Source organism: Cornus florida, unplaced genomic scaffold (assembly GCF_030987335.1).
Source record: "Cornus florida cultivar Cherokee Brave unplaced genomic scaffold, ASM3098733v1 CherokeeBrave_3.0.0_Hap2_Chr04, whole genome shotgun sequence".
Lineage (NCBI taxonomy): Eukaryota > Viridiplantae > Streptophyta > Magnoliopsida > Cornales > Cornaceae > Cornus > Cornus florida.
The window spans coordinates 10,400,152-10,416,774 of record NW_026775574.1 but is presented as its reverse complement, the minus strand read 5'-3'; the positions used below and the strand labels follow the sequence as shown (position 1 = coordinate 10,416,774).

Genomic DNA, 16,623 nt, shown 5'->3' with positions numbered 1-16,623 from the left:
AGCATTCGTGGATTTTTGTTTGATCTACTTGCAACTCTTCTACAGAGATCAAGAGTAAGCCTAAGGTCGAGAGCTGTTGGACGGGGGAGTCGCAAAGCCAGGAATTGTCAGCGATTGGTTTTTGGTAGAACGATAGGGTGTGAGACCGAGTCAAAGTTCAGTATACTTTGCTTCAAACATAGTGGATCGTTTATCTCAGGACTGCATAATCCAACGATGCTTTTCCTGTTACAATTGGTCTATTCTACCAATTGAGGTTTCCTCGCCAAAATCCTGGTGCCATCTCTCAAACTCTATTTACTTTACATGCACTTTATTTTTGCTTTATGATTTGATTAAAAGAAATAAAAATTGGATAAAGGAGCAAGTACGCTAGTTATATTATGGAATCTTCTCATTTGGATATAATCACCTATTCAGGAATGCAAATGCAGCCTAAAGATGGATAGAAGACAAATTAAATAACCATCAAATTATAAGAACGGATAAATAAATCAAGAATAAAGCATAATTATGCCAATTTTATCTGAACAAAACCCATCTATTAGAGGACATCAAAAGGAAGATTCAACCAATTTAAGTTTAATTCCGCCAAATGAAAAACAAAATTCCTTTATTTCCAGGCAAGTTACATTCCAAAGCATTCATTTACACTAAGCAGATCAACCAATATGTATCTTAATATTTATTTTATTATTTTTTTGGCCGCAAAATTAATGAAGACTCCAAGGAATAATAAACACACACACACCAACATGGTTGAATAAAAAATCTTACATTGGATGGATGGAGGAGGTTTTCAAGATCATATGTAGGGATTGGATTAACAATTTATGTTATGACACGAACTCGGATTCTTGAATCACAATTTAGCGTTAAGAGTATGATTACTTGAACCAGTGTTATATTCAAGTATTAATTATATTCTTTTATAGCACAAAGTGTGCATAAAATATTTGATTTATGTAAGGAAAAAAAATCTATTTTAACTCTCCCTAAGATTGGGGAAAACACAAATGAACATCAAGTTTGTGTAGTAATTGTTTTACAAAAAAAAAAAATGCTAAATTTTTTAAAAGATAGAGATTGAACCAGTGTTTTCAACGTAAAAATTTGCCTTATTCCTTACTATATCAAAATGAACCACCACCTTAACCACGAACAACCAAATAAATAAATTAAAGGAAAGAAAACAATTTCCAACAAAATACGTTAAGATTGAACCAGTGTATGACATGAATGATCTAGGTTTGTTGTTAAGGGCTTGACTAATCTAAATGAAATGGTAGTTATCAAGGGACTTGACTACCCTCTTGATAGAATTCCTCGTGTCTTTCTAGGTAAATTGGGTAAGTAGTATTGAGTAAAATGAATGTACAAACAAGTTCTCTATGGAACCGACAAAGTTTAATTGACAGAATTACTTGTCGAGATCAAAACCAAATTCATTTAAACTCATCAGCATTTAACAATCATGATAGATAGTAGATACATATATGCTTGTAAACAGTAATTAATAGAGCACTTGGCTATTTCAGACACCATGTCAAGATCAAAGCTTACATGTAATTAATATATATCTAATTAATTAAACTTACTGGTAAATCTTCTGCAACCAAAATCAAAGAGCATCATCAGGGTTCTCAATTAACTGAAACCAAGCTCGCGGAAGACAGCTCAGTATAGAACGTAAGAGAGTGACAGAAAAGCATGTCCAGGGGATCCAAACAAGGCCTGGTGGAAGCAGTGAGCTAACCACAAAAAGGAAGGCAAAAAATATAGAACAAGCTCCAAACTGTTCTATACCATTTGACATGGTGTCAGAAAAGATGCCACGAAACAGAATTCCAATCCACAGAGCTGGGAGACCAATGCAAAGTGACACTACGATGGAGGGTAATGGAAGAGAGGCGTGTTTGATGCCATTCACTGTCAAAACTGCAGTGGATATTGGTATAACATAAGTAAGTAGGGTTTTTCCGAGTTCTTGATCTCGGAAAACCTTGACAATGGGATTCATTTTCTGGGACTTGCTTGATTGAGCAGCTGGCGACGGTGATGGAGGTTTCATGGCCAGCTGAGGTGTCAGAAATGAGTGGTGATGGTAGTGGTGGTGCTGATGGTGGCTGACACATTGTACTATTCTTTTCCCTGGCGCAGCTGGGGCATCCTGGACTTGAACGAGAGACATCGCCCAAATCCAGAATATCTGGTAATTCTTGTGGTACTTGTGGTTCTGATTTGAAAAAGAAAGATTGGAGCACAGAAATGATTGAAACAAGCACAGGTGATGATCGGTACCAGTTTCCAGCCATACCATGAAAAAGAGAATGAGATGAGCAAATTAGACCGAGTTTGATGATTTTTTTTTTTTTTTACCTTGGCAAGAAAACATTCAAACGCAATACGACATCTACATACAAGTACATCTGCGAAATACATAGAAATACATAGAACCAAAGATACATTTAACATCATCAAGCACTAAACCAACCAAATCAAACTAAACACCTCTTATATAGTCAAGATCACAGTCTTGACAAATCAAGAAAAAGTGTCAGTTACAGTGGACAACTAGCAGCACAAACACAAAAAGAGACACCACCAAACACAACCACCCATAGATAAAAATGCACCGCCATACATAAACTTCCAAAGGATGCAAAAGCCATACCCACCAGAAACGAGAAGAAAAAGCTTACATCGAAAGATACATATCGGCCCTTTCTAACACAAAGACAAAACATCAATGATCGGGCCCGCCAACAACCAAAAGAACGCTGGGAAAAAACATCACCACACGTCAGCCATGACGTCACAACTTCACCAACCGAATACCCAACAACCGATCGCCAAAGCCGACCCACCAAGAAACCGTAAAGAACAACAACGCAAACACCATAGACGCCGGACGCTGGCATGGAGCTCATATACGACATCTCCACCCCCCATAGCAAAGCATGTGGCGGCCAAATAAGCTGTCCGTCAACACCCCACCACGATCCAAAGGCCAGGCCGACCAGGTGAGATACAGCACTAACAGTGGATCGGCCCGCCATGGAAACCCAGAGATAGAAAAAGGAGGAGGAAGACAAGCACCTAAAACAAAAGGCCAAAAAGCACAGAACAAACATTAGAGTTAAACATGAAACAAAGGCAAACATAGCAATACCCGGATCAAATGGAAAGATCGACGAGAGGCTGGTAGCGATCCTGTCAAAGCGCAAAAACCCCAAGATAACAAAGCCTCGCGCACATAGGCTCCGGCGGCCGAGCAAGAAAGGGAAGAAAGGGAAGTTAGCTCCTCGATTCATTGGACCTTTTGAGATCACAGAGAGGGTTGGAGTGGTGGCATATAGATTGGCTCTACCACCTAGACTATCAGCTTTTCACGATGTTTTCCATGTCTCTATGTTGAGGAGGTGCTTGAGGGATGAAACTCAGGTCATTGACTGCACAGAGATCCAGATTTGCCCTAATATGACCTATGTTGAGACGCCTGTTCGCATTGTTGACAGTATGGTGAAACAGTTGAGGCGGGCAGAGATACCTCTGGTGAAGGTACAGTGGAATCATCAGGATGAGAGAGAGGCTACTTGGGAGCTAGAGTCAGAAATGAAGGGAAAGTACCCACATCTATTCGAATAAGGTACGCAAATTTCGAGGACGAAATTTCTTTCTAGGAGGGTAGAATGTAAGACCCGTGTAAAATACATATATATATTTATATCATATATTTATTTACTTAATATAATTTAATGGTTATCTCTGATTTAATTTAAACGGGTGATTGTGATAAAGTTTGTTAAATAATTTAAATTTAAAAAAAAAACTAATTTATCTCACCAGACTCCCTATATCTCTATAACTCTCTAATACGTTTTATTTATATATATATATAAAAAAAAAGAGATACTAGCACGATAACGGGAGAAGAAGGGACCAGAGAGAGTGATTTGACGTCGTGTTTTCCTGCAGTAGCCGGGGGAAAGGAACGGCAATCGGGAAGTTACGTAGAAAGGAAGAATTATTTATACCAGGCAAGTTAATCTTGCTTTATATTTTTATATATGTTTACGACTTAATTTATAAAATTTCTTAAAGAATTATTCTAAGACTGTTCTAGCATATTTTAGTCAATTGTTTGATGGAAATCTATGATTATTTGATATATGAACCTGTTTAGTAGATTAATATGTGGTTGTTACTCGCTCTTTGGTATTTAATGAATTGTAATACGGAGTTGTAGGTGTAATCGTGTTGGATCTAATTATAAATACATATGGGTTCCAGTATACATGTTACCACATGCACTCTATTGGGTACTTATTATATTCATTGCCTATAATTCTAGATCTTTTTTCTGATTGAATGAAAGTTAGTTAATATATATGCTTATGTGGGGACATATACAGAATTATGAACTTATTAATAGCATAAACCAATTGTGATTGGATTTTTGGGAAGTAAATGACATAAAAATTTGTATGCTGACTAGTAAATATATAGGTACTTATGTTGGATTTCATGAAAGAATTTGTGTTCCTATATATAGGTGACTACGTGTATCTATTTAGTATAAAATTTGCCTAAATAGTGGGACTGAACTTTAAAGACTTTGCTTAATTAAATTGATTATGCTATTTAATTATTAGGAATAGATTAGACATGTCACTGAACCTTGAATCTTCTATTTAATTATTTTATAAATAATTGGAAAATTTATACATACATGAAGTACTTGGACTAAATATATTTTTTAAGAAACTCACTATGTCAAATTATGAGTACCTGTAACTGATTAATTGAAGAGGTGGATATATATATATATGAAATCTATTAGGTTGATCTATGATATATATATATATATATATATTTGTTTGTGCAGTTATACAATTGCATAAGGAAGTTTAGATGAATGTTAAACTGAATATGTTTGCTGACTAAGTTTACTGGGACGAAATTTCATAGCCAGAATTGGTATTATTTGTACTTCCAGTTGCATGCCTCATTATTAGTTACAGTACTGGATGAATAAGTGATAGTTAAGGTTTATGGGTATGAGTATGATGATAAAATTTCATATTATATTATTATATCACAATTCACCATAATTAATAATTAATGGATGAGTTTGGATTAGTCGGAGGGGTAGTCAGGGACTAACCCTATGATGACTTTTTGGGTATGGTCAGGGACCTACCTAATTGGGAGTGCACTACCCTTTTGTTATGGCCATGGGTCTAATGAGCCCTTATTGTGTGGACGTGATCAGGGATCATCTGGGAAGTAGACGTATAATCCAGCCACACGTGTGTTTTTGGTAGTCAGGGACTATACGATTCACACCATTTTATTGGACGGGAGCCTGGGGCTCATGTGAGATATGCCGATTTATTAAAAAAAATAAAAGATGGTTATTTATTAAGTTTATAATTAACTAGGCTATACACATTTGAATAATGAACTTATTTGAGTTGCTTATATATACAGGAATATAAGGTAAGGTTAATTTACTGAACGATGATTGTGTTTAGTATTTATTGCTGAGCTTGTGAGCTCACCCCATTATCACATTTCAGGTACACGTTGAGTAGGAACGTGATGGGATTACATGATGGAGATGGGTTTTGGCTTGTTTGTCGCATTCTTTGGTTTAGTTCAATTTTCGCATTGTAATAAGAATGACGATATTTTTTTTGAGAGTTAGTTCATTTTGTCCAGTTATCATGGATTATTTTTGACAAGGTTGTTTAATATTATGGTTGTATCGATTTAATAAATTAGAGGGTGGTTTTCATCTACTTCTTTATTTAATTATTTCTATTGTAAAGTTGTGGTTATGTAAGGAAAGTCATGTCAAATCTTAATACGAGATAAAAGTTCATATATTTGGGATTTTGGGGCGTGACAGTTTGGTATCAGAGCCTAGGTTAAGAATTACCTGGCTAAGAGAAGTGATAGTAAGAATAGGAGCATATACTTATACGAATTATTGCTCTCTTACCATACTCCAGTTTAAGTATAAATTACTTGTGAGACTTATTATTGACATTCGTTATTGAAAATAGGATGTCAGGAGCTGGAAGAGGCAGAGGACGACCTGCTAGAGGTAGAGGTCAGGGAGGTGCTGGTCGTGGTGGTGTTGACCATGACAATGTTCAGTTGGAGGATGCACCTCATGTGCCAAATCCTATGATTGGATTTATTAGAGATATCCGCAAATTGGGGGCTGTTGAATTTGCTAGAGCAACCGATCCACTTGATGCTGAGAAGTGGATTGAAGATATGGAAAAGTATTTTGAGATGATGGACTGCACTGAGGTGCAGAAAAGGAAGATTGGTGCAATTCTTTTATCTGGTGAGGCACGCCAGTGGTGGCAGTCAGAGACCAGGATGGTTGTGGACATTACAACTATGACCTGGGATGATTTTAAAACTCGGTTCAATGACAAATACTTTCCACAATCAGTGAAGGAGAAGAAGGCAGCAGAGTTCACGCAGCTGGAACAGAATAATGAGATGTCAGTTAGTGAGTACGAGAGGAAGTTTACAGAGCTATCCCGATTCGCTCCTCACATTGTTGCGAATGAGTTACACAAGGTTAGAAAGTTTGAGCGAGGATTGGTCTCTTATGAGAAGAAGTTTGTGGTGGGTCATCGTTTTGACACTTATGCTAAAGTGGTGGAATGTGCTATGGCAGTAGAGGAGAATAATAACATTGCCTTTCAGAAACAGAAGGAGCGTAGGGCAGAACAGAAAGGTAAGGAGGCTAGCAGCACTCAACAGAATCAGAGTAGCTCTCAACAGAATCAGAGGGGTCAGCAGCAGCAGACTCAGAGAAACTGGTAGGGTCAGTCTTGGCAGAGAGGTAGACAAGATTGGCGAGCAGGGAAACGGTAGAGAGTTGGTGAATGTGAGCAATCCACAGCTTTAGTACCAGCCACACCTTATGATGCACAGCCATATCAGTTCAGCGGGCATTGCTACAATTGTCGTGAGCAAGGACATTTGGCTCGTAATTGTCCCAAGCCTCACAAGAATAACCAGCAGAAAGGTCAGGCACCACAGCAACAAGGAGGTGCAAGGGTTTATGCAGTTGTTCCAGATGGGAGACAGGATCGTGCACCACCAGCAGTGGAAGGTACACTTACTATTTATGGCAGTATAGCTAGAGTACTATTTGATTCAGGTTCTTCATATTCTTTTATTGCACTATCATTTGTGAATACACTGGGATTAGAACCTGGACATATAAGTAATGCCTTATCTATTACAACTCCACTCGGGAGCGCAACGACACTTGATAGAATATGTCGTGCTTGCCCTGTTACAATTGGGGAGTTGGAGTATCCTATTGATTTAATAGTATTACGTATGAGAGAATTTAATGCTATACTGGGTATGGATTGGTTGGCTAGATATCATGCTCAGTTGGACTGCCATGAGAGGATTATTGTATTCTCAGTTCCGGGACAGTTTCCTTCTCGATATAAGTGTGGGGAGTTTGAGGGCACCATGACTATGGGATTTCTGGCCGACATCGAGGTGGTTGAGCAATGCGTGACTATAGAGCAGTTGCCTATAGTGTCAGAGTATGCAGATGTGTTTCGGGATATTCCGGGTTTGCCTCCTAGGAGGGCAGTGGATTTCTGCATCGACCTCACTCCTGGTATTTCACCTATCTCTAGGGCACCCTACAGAATAGCGCCAGTTGAATTGAGTGAGTTGAAGAAGCAGACTCAAGAGTTGCAAGATCGGGGGTTTATTCGACCTAGCACATCACCGTGGGGAGCACCTGTTCTTTTTGTCAAGAAGAAGGATGGGTCACTCCGCTTATGTGTTGACTACCGTGCGCTGAATAAGGTCACTATTAAGAACAGGTACCCATTGCCATGCATCGATGATTTGTTTGATCAACTCAGAGGGGCGCAGTTGTTCTCTAAGATTGACTTGAGGACTGGGTACCATCAGTTGAGGATTAGGGATGAGGATATTCCTAAGACTGCCTTTAGGACTCGTTATGGCCTCTATGAGTTTTTAGTCATGCCTTTTGGGTTGACTAACGCTTCGGCAGCTTTTATGGATTTGATGAACCGAGTGTTTCGACCTTACTTGGATCAGTTTGTTGTGGTATTTGTTGATGACATTCTGATATATTCCAAGACTAAGGAGGAACATGAGAGACACTTAAGCATTACACTTCAGACTTTGCGTGAGCATCAGCTCTATGCTAAGTTTGAGAAGTGTGACTTTTGGCAAGAGCAGATTCAGTTTTTGGGGCATGTGATCTCTAAAGATGGAGTTTCAGTAGATTCTACCAAGGTGGAGGCTGTGATGAGTTGGAAACAGCCTACTACTGTCACTGAGATTCGTAGCTTCTTAGGACTGGCAGGATATTACAGGCGTTTCATTGAAGGTTTCTCCAAGATTGCTGCACCATTGACCCGTTTGACTCGGAAGGATGTGAAGTTTGTTTGGGATCACCGCTGTGAGCAGGCATTTGAGGAGCTGAAGACGAGATTGACTTCGGCACCAGTTCTTACCATTCCTGTTAGTGGTGAGAGATTTGTGATTTACACAGATGCATCACATCAGGGTCTTGGCTGTGTTTTGATGCAAGATGACAAGGTGGTAGCGTATGCCTCTAGGCAGCTTTAGCCACATGAGCAGAATTACCCTACACATGATCTGGAATTGGCAGCAGTGGTTCTTGCATTGAAGGTGTGGAGGCATTACTTGTATGGCGAGGAATTTGAGTTATTCTCTGATCACAAGAGCTTCAAATACCTCTACACTCAGAAGGAGTTGAATATGAGGCAACGAAGGTGGATGGAGAAGATGAAGGATTTTGATATGACTCTTCAGTATCATCCTAGAAAGGCGAATGTGGTAGCAGATGCCTTGAGTCGGAAACCGAGAGGATTAGTTGCCTTTATGATGATTCAGGAGTGGATGATGTTAGAGGCATTGGCAGAGTTTTCTATCATGCCGAGTTCTCAGAGTACAGGGGCTATTCTTTGTAGTTTGACTGTACAACCTACTTTGATCAGCCGGATCATTCATTTTCAGACTCTGGATGACAGGTTACAGACCAAAGCAGTTGAGTCTGTTAATGATGAAGGTAATGTTGACTGGGCGTATGGAGCTGATGGTGGTATGAGATTTCGAGGTAGGCTATGTGTTCCAGACTTAGCAAACCTCAAGAGAGAGATTTTAGAGGAGGCACATCACTCTAGGTACACAGTGCACCCAGGTGGCACTAAGATGTATCATGATCTTAAGAGGCAGTTCTGGTGGGAAGGCATGAAACGTGATGTGGCAGAGTTTGTATCTAGATGTCTCACTTGTCAGCGAGTGAAAGCTGAGCACCAGAGACCAGCAGGACTATTACAGCCTTTGCCTGTGCCTGAGTGGAAATGGGAGCATGTGACGATGGATTTTGTAGTGGGGTTACCAAGGTCGATACATAATCATAATACAGTATGGGTGATAGTGGACCGATTGACTAAATCAGCTCATTTTCTACCCATTCGAGCTACTGATACTGTAAAGGAATTGTGTAAGATCTACATTAGAGACATAGTTAAGCTTCATGGAGTGCCGGTGTCTATTGTCTCAGATCGTGATCCTCGTTTTTCATCTCGATTTTGGAGTAGTTTCCAAGCAGCTTTTGGTACTCCTTTGAGTTTGAGTACTGCTTTTCATCCTCAGACCGATGGCCAGTCCGAGAGGGTCATTCAGGTGTTGGAGGATATGCTTCGTGCCTGTGTGCTAGATTTTTGGGGCAGTTGGGAGGATCACATTCCATTGATTGAGTTCGCTTATAATAATAGCTATCAGGCTAGTATCGGCATGGCACCATATGAGGCACTTTATGGTAGACCTTGTCGTTCACCTGTATGTTGGGCTGAGGTTGGTGATGGTAGTTTTTTGGGGCCAGAGTTGGTGCAAGAGACTACGGAGAAGGTTGCCATCATTCGAGATCGACTTCGCACAGCTCAGAGTCGATAAAAGAGTTATGCAGACCGACGCCGTCGTGTTTTGGAGTTTAGTGTGGGTGACTTGGTGTTCTTGAAAGTATCACCAATGAAGGGGGTTACGAGATTTGGTAGGAAGAAAGGGAAGTTAGCTCCTCGATTCATTGGACCTTTTGAGATCACAGAGAGGGTTGGAGTGGTGGCATATAGATTGGCTCTACCACCTAGACTATCAGCTTTTCACGATGTTTTCCATGTCTCTATGTTGAGGAGGTGCTTGAGGGATGAAACTCAGGTCATTGACTGCATAGAGATCCAGATTTGCCCTAATACGACCTATGTTGAGACGCCTGTTCGCATTGTTGACAGTATGGTGAAACAGTTGAGGCAGCCAGAGATACCTCTGGTGAAGGTACAGTGGAATCATCAGGATGAGAGAGAGGCTACTTGGGAGCTAGAGTCAGAAATGAAGGGAAAGTACCCACATCTATTCGAATAAGGTACGCAAATTTTGAGGACGAAATTTCTTTTTAGGAGGGTAGAATGTAAGACCCGTGTAAAATACATATATATATTTATATCATATATTTATTTACTTAATATAATTTAATGGTTATCTCTGATTTAATTTAAACGGGTGATTGTCATAAAGTTTGTTAAATAATTTAAATTTAAAAAAAAAAAAAACTAATTTATCTCACCAGACTCCCTATATCTCTATAGCTCTCTAATACGTTTTATTTATATATATATATATAAAAAGAGATACTAGCACGATAACGGGAGAAGAAGGGACCAGAGAAAGTGATTTGACGTCGTGTTTTCCTGCAGTAGCCGGGGGAAAGGAACGGTAATCGGGAAGTTACGTAGAAAGGAAGAATTATTTATACCAGGCAAGTTAATCTTGCTTTATATTTTTATATATGTTTACGACTTAATTTATAAAATTTCTTAAAGAATTATTCTAAGACTGTTCTAGCATATTTTAGTCAATTGTTTGATGGAAATCTATGATTATTTGATATATGAACCTGTTTAGTAGATTAATATGTGGTTGTTACTCGCTCTTTGGTATTTAATGAATTGTAATACGGAGTTGTAGGTGTAATCGTGTTGGATCTAATTATAAATACATATGGGTTCCAGTATACATGTTACCACATGCACTCTATTGGGTACTTATTATATTCATTGCCTATAATTCTAGATTTTTTTTCTGATTGAATGAAAGTTAGTTAATATATATGCTTATGTGGGGACATATACAGAATTATGAACTTATTAATAGCATGAACCAATTGTGATTGGATTTTTGGGAAGTAAATGACATAAAAATTTGTATGCTGACTAGTAAATATATAGGTACTTATGTTGGATTTCATGAAAGAATTTGTGTTCCTATATATAGGTGACTACGTGTATCTATTTAGTATAAAATTTGCCTAAATAGTGGGACTGAACTTTAAAGACTTTGCTTAATTAAATTGATTATGCTATTTAATTATTAGGAATAGATTAGACATGTCACTGAACCTTGAATCTTCTATTTAATTAGTTTATAAATAATTGGAAAATTTATACATACATGAAGTACTTGGACTAAATATATTTTTTAAGAAACTCACTATGTCAAATTATGAGTACCTGTAACTGATTAATTGAAGAGGTGGATATATATATATATGAAATCTATTAGGTTGATCTGTGATATATATATATATATATATATATATATATATATATATATATATATATATTTGTTTGTGCAGTTATACAATTGCATAAGGAAGTTTAGATGAATGTTAAACTGAATATGTTTGCTGACTAAGTTTACTGGGACGAAATTTCATAGCCAGAATTGGTATTATTTGTACTTCCAATTGCATGCCTCATTATTAGTTACAGTACTGGATGAATAAGTGATAGTTAAGGTTTATGGGTACGAGTATGATGATAAAATTTCATATTATATTATTATATCACAATTCACCATAATTAATAATTAATGGATGAGTTTGGATTAGTCGGAGGGGTAGTCAGGGACTGACCCTATGATGACTTTTTGGGTATGGTCAGGGACCTACCTAATTGGGAATGCACTGCCCTTTTGTTATGGCCATGGGTCTAATGAGCCCTTATTGTGTGGACGTGATCAGGGATCATTTGGGAAGTAGACGTACAATCCAGCCACACGTGTGTTTTTGGTAGTCAGGGACTATACGATTCACACCATTTTATTGGACGGGAGCCTGGGGCTCATGTGAGATATGCCGATTTATTAACAAAAATAAAAGATGGTTATTTATTAAGTTTATAATTAACTAGGTTATACACATTTGAATAATGAACTTATTTGAGTTGCTTATATATACATGAATATAAGGTAAGGTTAATTTGCTGAACGATGATTGTGTTTAGCATTTATTGCTGAGCTTGTGAGCTCACCCCATTATCACATTTCAGGTACACGTTGAGTAGGAACGTGATGGGATTACATGATGGAGATGAGTTTTGGCTTGTTTGTCGCATTCTTTGGTTTAGTTCAATTTTCGCATTGTAATAAGAATGACGATATTTTTTTTTGAGAGTTAGTTCATTTTGTCCAGTTATCATGGATTATGTTTGAAAAGGTTGTTTGATATTATGGTTGTATTGATTTAATAAATTAGAGGGTGGTTTTCATCTACTTCTTTATTTAATTATTTCTATTGTAAAGTTGTGGTTGTGTAAGGAAAGTCATGTCAAATCTTAATACGAGATAAAAGTTCATGTATTTGGGATTTTGGGGCGTGACATCAACCGCAGAGAAAAAAGGGGTAGAACACTCCGAAAAGCAGAGGAAGTCCTACAAGAAGAGGAGGATTCCTACGATGAGGAGAAAACTCGACCTAGCTAGATGATCGAGAAGCTAATTGTGTGATAATTTTATAAGCTAGGTCTAGCTAATAACACTATCTTTGTCAAACAAAACTTTTTTACTTCAACAACTACAATTCTTTTTTACAAGATTATGGCATTCTAGAAGTCGATAACAGCGATGACCCGAGTAGGAGAACATGATAGTTGAAATTTTAGCATAAAAGAGCTCCTAATCAAACCACAAATTTGATCATTTTTAAATCACGAGAGGTTAAATTTTGTTGGAAAAAAAATGTATATGAAAAGAATTTATTTTTTAAAATGTATTTAAATACTACAAATAACTCCATATGTTTTAAATATTCTAAATGTAAAAACGTATTCCTTCCATCTCATATGTAGTGTTGTCTTTAGTAACCGTGACTCACAAAAGTCATTGTTACCAATATGACGATACTAAATATGGGACGGGGGAATAACAATATATTTTTTAAGTTAACTTCTTCTTCTTCTTCTTCTTCTTCTTCTTCTTCTTCTTCTTCTTCTTCTTCCAATAGTAGGTATTAAAGAATACGAGTGATTGATTAATAGAGTGAATGATATTTTTTTTATATTCTATTTTTCTTTATAAAGGTACTAATAATAAAAAAAAAAATTACTTTCCGATTAAGCTAGGTTAGATAAATCAACCTAAAAATTAAGTTGATCTCAAGTTAATTTTGAATTAAGTTAGTCCTAAACATATATAAAAAAATCTAAACACTTATAAACTAATTCTTAGGGAACTAATATACAATAAATTAAGATTTTTAAACAAAGAAAGTTGAAAATAAAGTAATAATCATAATATTTTTTTTTAAATGAACTAAAATCAAGCCCAACCTAATTAAATTTAAATTAAAAAATTTCAGCCCCAATCCTAATTATAAAAATAATTATCTTGTTAATATTTTAATTTTTTCTTCCTTATATATTTTTCTAAATCGAAAATTAATTCACCACATTGAGGGTAAGCCTTGATGCTACCACAAAATTGTTCATTTGTAAAGTCACCAGTTCGAAACAAGGCAACATCACCAGTATTAATCCGAAAGGAATGTGCGTTCCCATGGCATTTTATCAAGCTTTCTCGATCTGTGATTGTGTAGTTGTGTGGTGCAAAAGTGTGTTTATAAATTATTAGAAATTAACTTGCCAGTGGGCGAACCTTTCGTGCTAAAAAGAACTCCATTTTACAGCATGAAATTCACTCAATGTATCTCTTTTACCTTCCAAAGTTGATAGTGAGGATTCGAGTTCCCAAAAAACAAAGTGGGTGCGTAAGTGGAGTGCATGTGTTTGTTGTCAATTATAAAAAATAATACTAATAATTGAAATAATTATATTTATAGGATATTTAAAATAAAATAAAATAAAATTAGAATTTGGGTAGGGTTAGGGTTAGGATTAGGATTAGGCTTAGAATTGCTAACACTTCTACTCAAATTCAACCCTAATTAAGTTCGAGTTAATATTCTTCAACCTAAGTTTAACTCAAATTGTAAATTAAGGTAGCCCAAACCTTTAAAAAATTGGGATGAACTCGAAATGTGTTTGGGTGGACTCAAGTTAGAGAATTTTTTAACCTAAACCCAATTCTAATTATATATTGGGTAGCCTATGCCTGTATCAGGTTGAACTCAAGTTACGTTTGGGTTAGTCCACCCAAATTGAACTCCTTCTCCAAAATACAAACCCAGTCAAGTAACCACAGGCTAATTAAAAAAAAAATTTGCGGTAAGTGGGCTAATTAATTTTGGGTTTGGTGTAGTGGTTTCGCTCCAAATTGTTTTGGGTCACATTTCTCTTGGGCTGTATTTTGGTAATTTCTCTTGGGCTGTATAATGTTCTTTGGAGAACCTGGGTGTTGGGCTCTCTTGGGCCATTGGCCTTATAAATTTTCTCACACACGTATAGATATATATATATAATTGTTCAGGGAATCGCTGACTAATATGGATGACTGATCAAGTATTTTCCATTATAAACACTATAAAAGGAAAATAAAATTAAAAAATTAGAAAAATTGTATGAGAGATTGAATGATATTATAATTCAAATATGAAATTTCATATATTTTGGTTCAAGTTGTGTGTCATAGGTGCATTAATATATTTGGGTATATATGTCCTCAATATTTGGAGCGTGATATATATATAGTGGAAACCATCTACACCTCCATTCTACCGATATAACATGCTGATTTAGTTAAAAAATAAAAAAATAATAAAAATAAAATAAAATAAAATTGCAAAATTTAGGACATGCTTAGTTTATTTTATAAAGTATTTGAAAAATAACAAAAAAAACTTTAAATAATTATAAAAAACAGTTCTAATCTCTAACCTATAATGTCTTTAAATAATTATAAAAAAACAGTTCTTATATCTAAGATATACTGTCTCATTCCTTTGTCTGATGAATGACTGACCACGAATTCAAAGAAAAATATATCTGCATTATATACCCAATCCTTGCAATTGTTACCTCATTATTCGGTATAAGTAATCATCAGGAAGCAAGATCTGCAAGCCTGGTTCTCGAACTTCTGTGTAAATGCCTCTGCAACTCTGGTTCTTGAACTTCTGTGTAAATGCGCGCATTATCATCCTCGGACTTCGGCTGAAGTCCTTCGCTGCTAGAATGTCATTTTCCAATTCATAAGGAGGAGAGTAGAGAGAGCTGAATAAGGATGCAGTTTCGGTGGTGGTCTCAAAGGACTTACTGTCTCTAATTTCTTATTTTTTGATTATAAAATTTAGACTTGGAACAAGTCATGACTTGAATACATAAAGCCAACCCTCCCATAACGCGTGGTGACTTGACTTGTTAGTGTATTGACGCCGTGATGACTTGAAATCGGACCGACAACCATATCAATTTACAAAAGGAACCACCCTTTTACTTGAATGACCCGGTCACTGGAATCAGCTTTAAATAAACTTACAGGCAAAATAAATTTTGCACTGATTAATTATAATGAATTATTAGACTTATTATTTTTAATTAGTTATTTATGTAATAAATAAAAAAAATAAATTTTTTCACTTATTTGTAATTACCATAAATAATTAATAAAAAATTATTTATTTACTTGTAGTTATCATAAATAATTAATAAAATATTTACAGATAAATTCAACAAAATCTCTCTCAAGATTAATTCCACAAAAATCTTAAAAGGGAAAAGAGAATTGCAACTACCTATTCCCCACACACTAAGGGAGGGGTAATATAGAACCTTATTATAATTTAAGGTGATTTATGAAATTAATCTAATTGACTAAATTGGATCACTAAGGGAGGGGTTCTATAGAACCTTATTATAATTTAAGGTGATTTATGAAATTATAATTTTAGTTTTTTTTTTTATAAAAGAAGAAGAAGAGAGGTTTCAATCGCTTTGAATAACGCTAAACTTGACAAAAGAAGATCTTGCAAAAATTTATATTTTAGTCTTTTTATCTGCAACAATTTTCGAGTTAAGGGTATCAAATAAGTCAAAATTTGACATCTGAGGGCTCCTAAGATGTAAAAATAATACTAAGACTATCTCCAATGCTAAAAGTTATTTTTACATGTCACATTTATATTTTGATAGGTGTTACAGTGTCAAAATGCTACATTTTACTAATTTTACTTCAATGGTGCATTTCATGCAAAATGTTATTTTTTAACACAATTACCATTCTTTTTCAACTACCATTACCACCATTCATATTTGGATCACTAATATTAATATTAGA

The 16,623-nt window shown here is 36.1% G+C and overlaps 1 protein-coding gene across 2 annotated transcripts; it reads right to left on the bottom strand.

The window, feature by feature from the left end:
- Positions 1-1,404: 1,404 nt before the first annotated feature.
- LOC132302713 (uncharacterized) lies at positions 1,405-15,620 on the bottom strand. Of its 2 annotated transcripts, none has more exons than XM_059799637.1 (2): positions 15,366-15,620; positions 1,405-3,099 (listed from the first exon to the last, which is right to left on the bottom strand). In XM_059799637.1, the coding sequence occupies exon 2, from the start codon at positions 2,318-2,320 to the stop codon at positions 1,622-1,624; it is 699 nt and encodes a 232-aa protein (XP_059655620.1). In that variant the 5' UTR covers positions 2,321-3,099; positions 15,366-15,620; the 3' UTR covers positions 1,405-1,621. The 2 variants fall into 2 exon arrangements, with proteins under 2 accessions (XP_059655620.1, XP_059655621.1); XM_059799638.1 differs by having other exon boundaries at positions 2,486-3,099.
- Positions 15,621-16,623: the final 1,003 nt, after the last annotated feature.

Bases quoted from the DNA above. Each gene is read 5' to 3' on its own strand.
- LOC132302713 (XM_059799637.1), bottom strand. From the start codon at position 2,320: ATGGTATGGCTGGAAACTGGTACCGATCATCACCTGTGCTTGTTTCAA.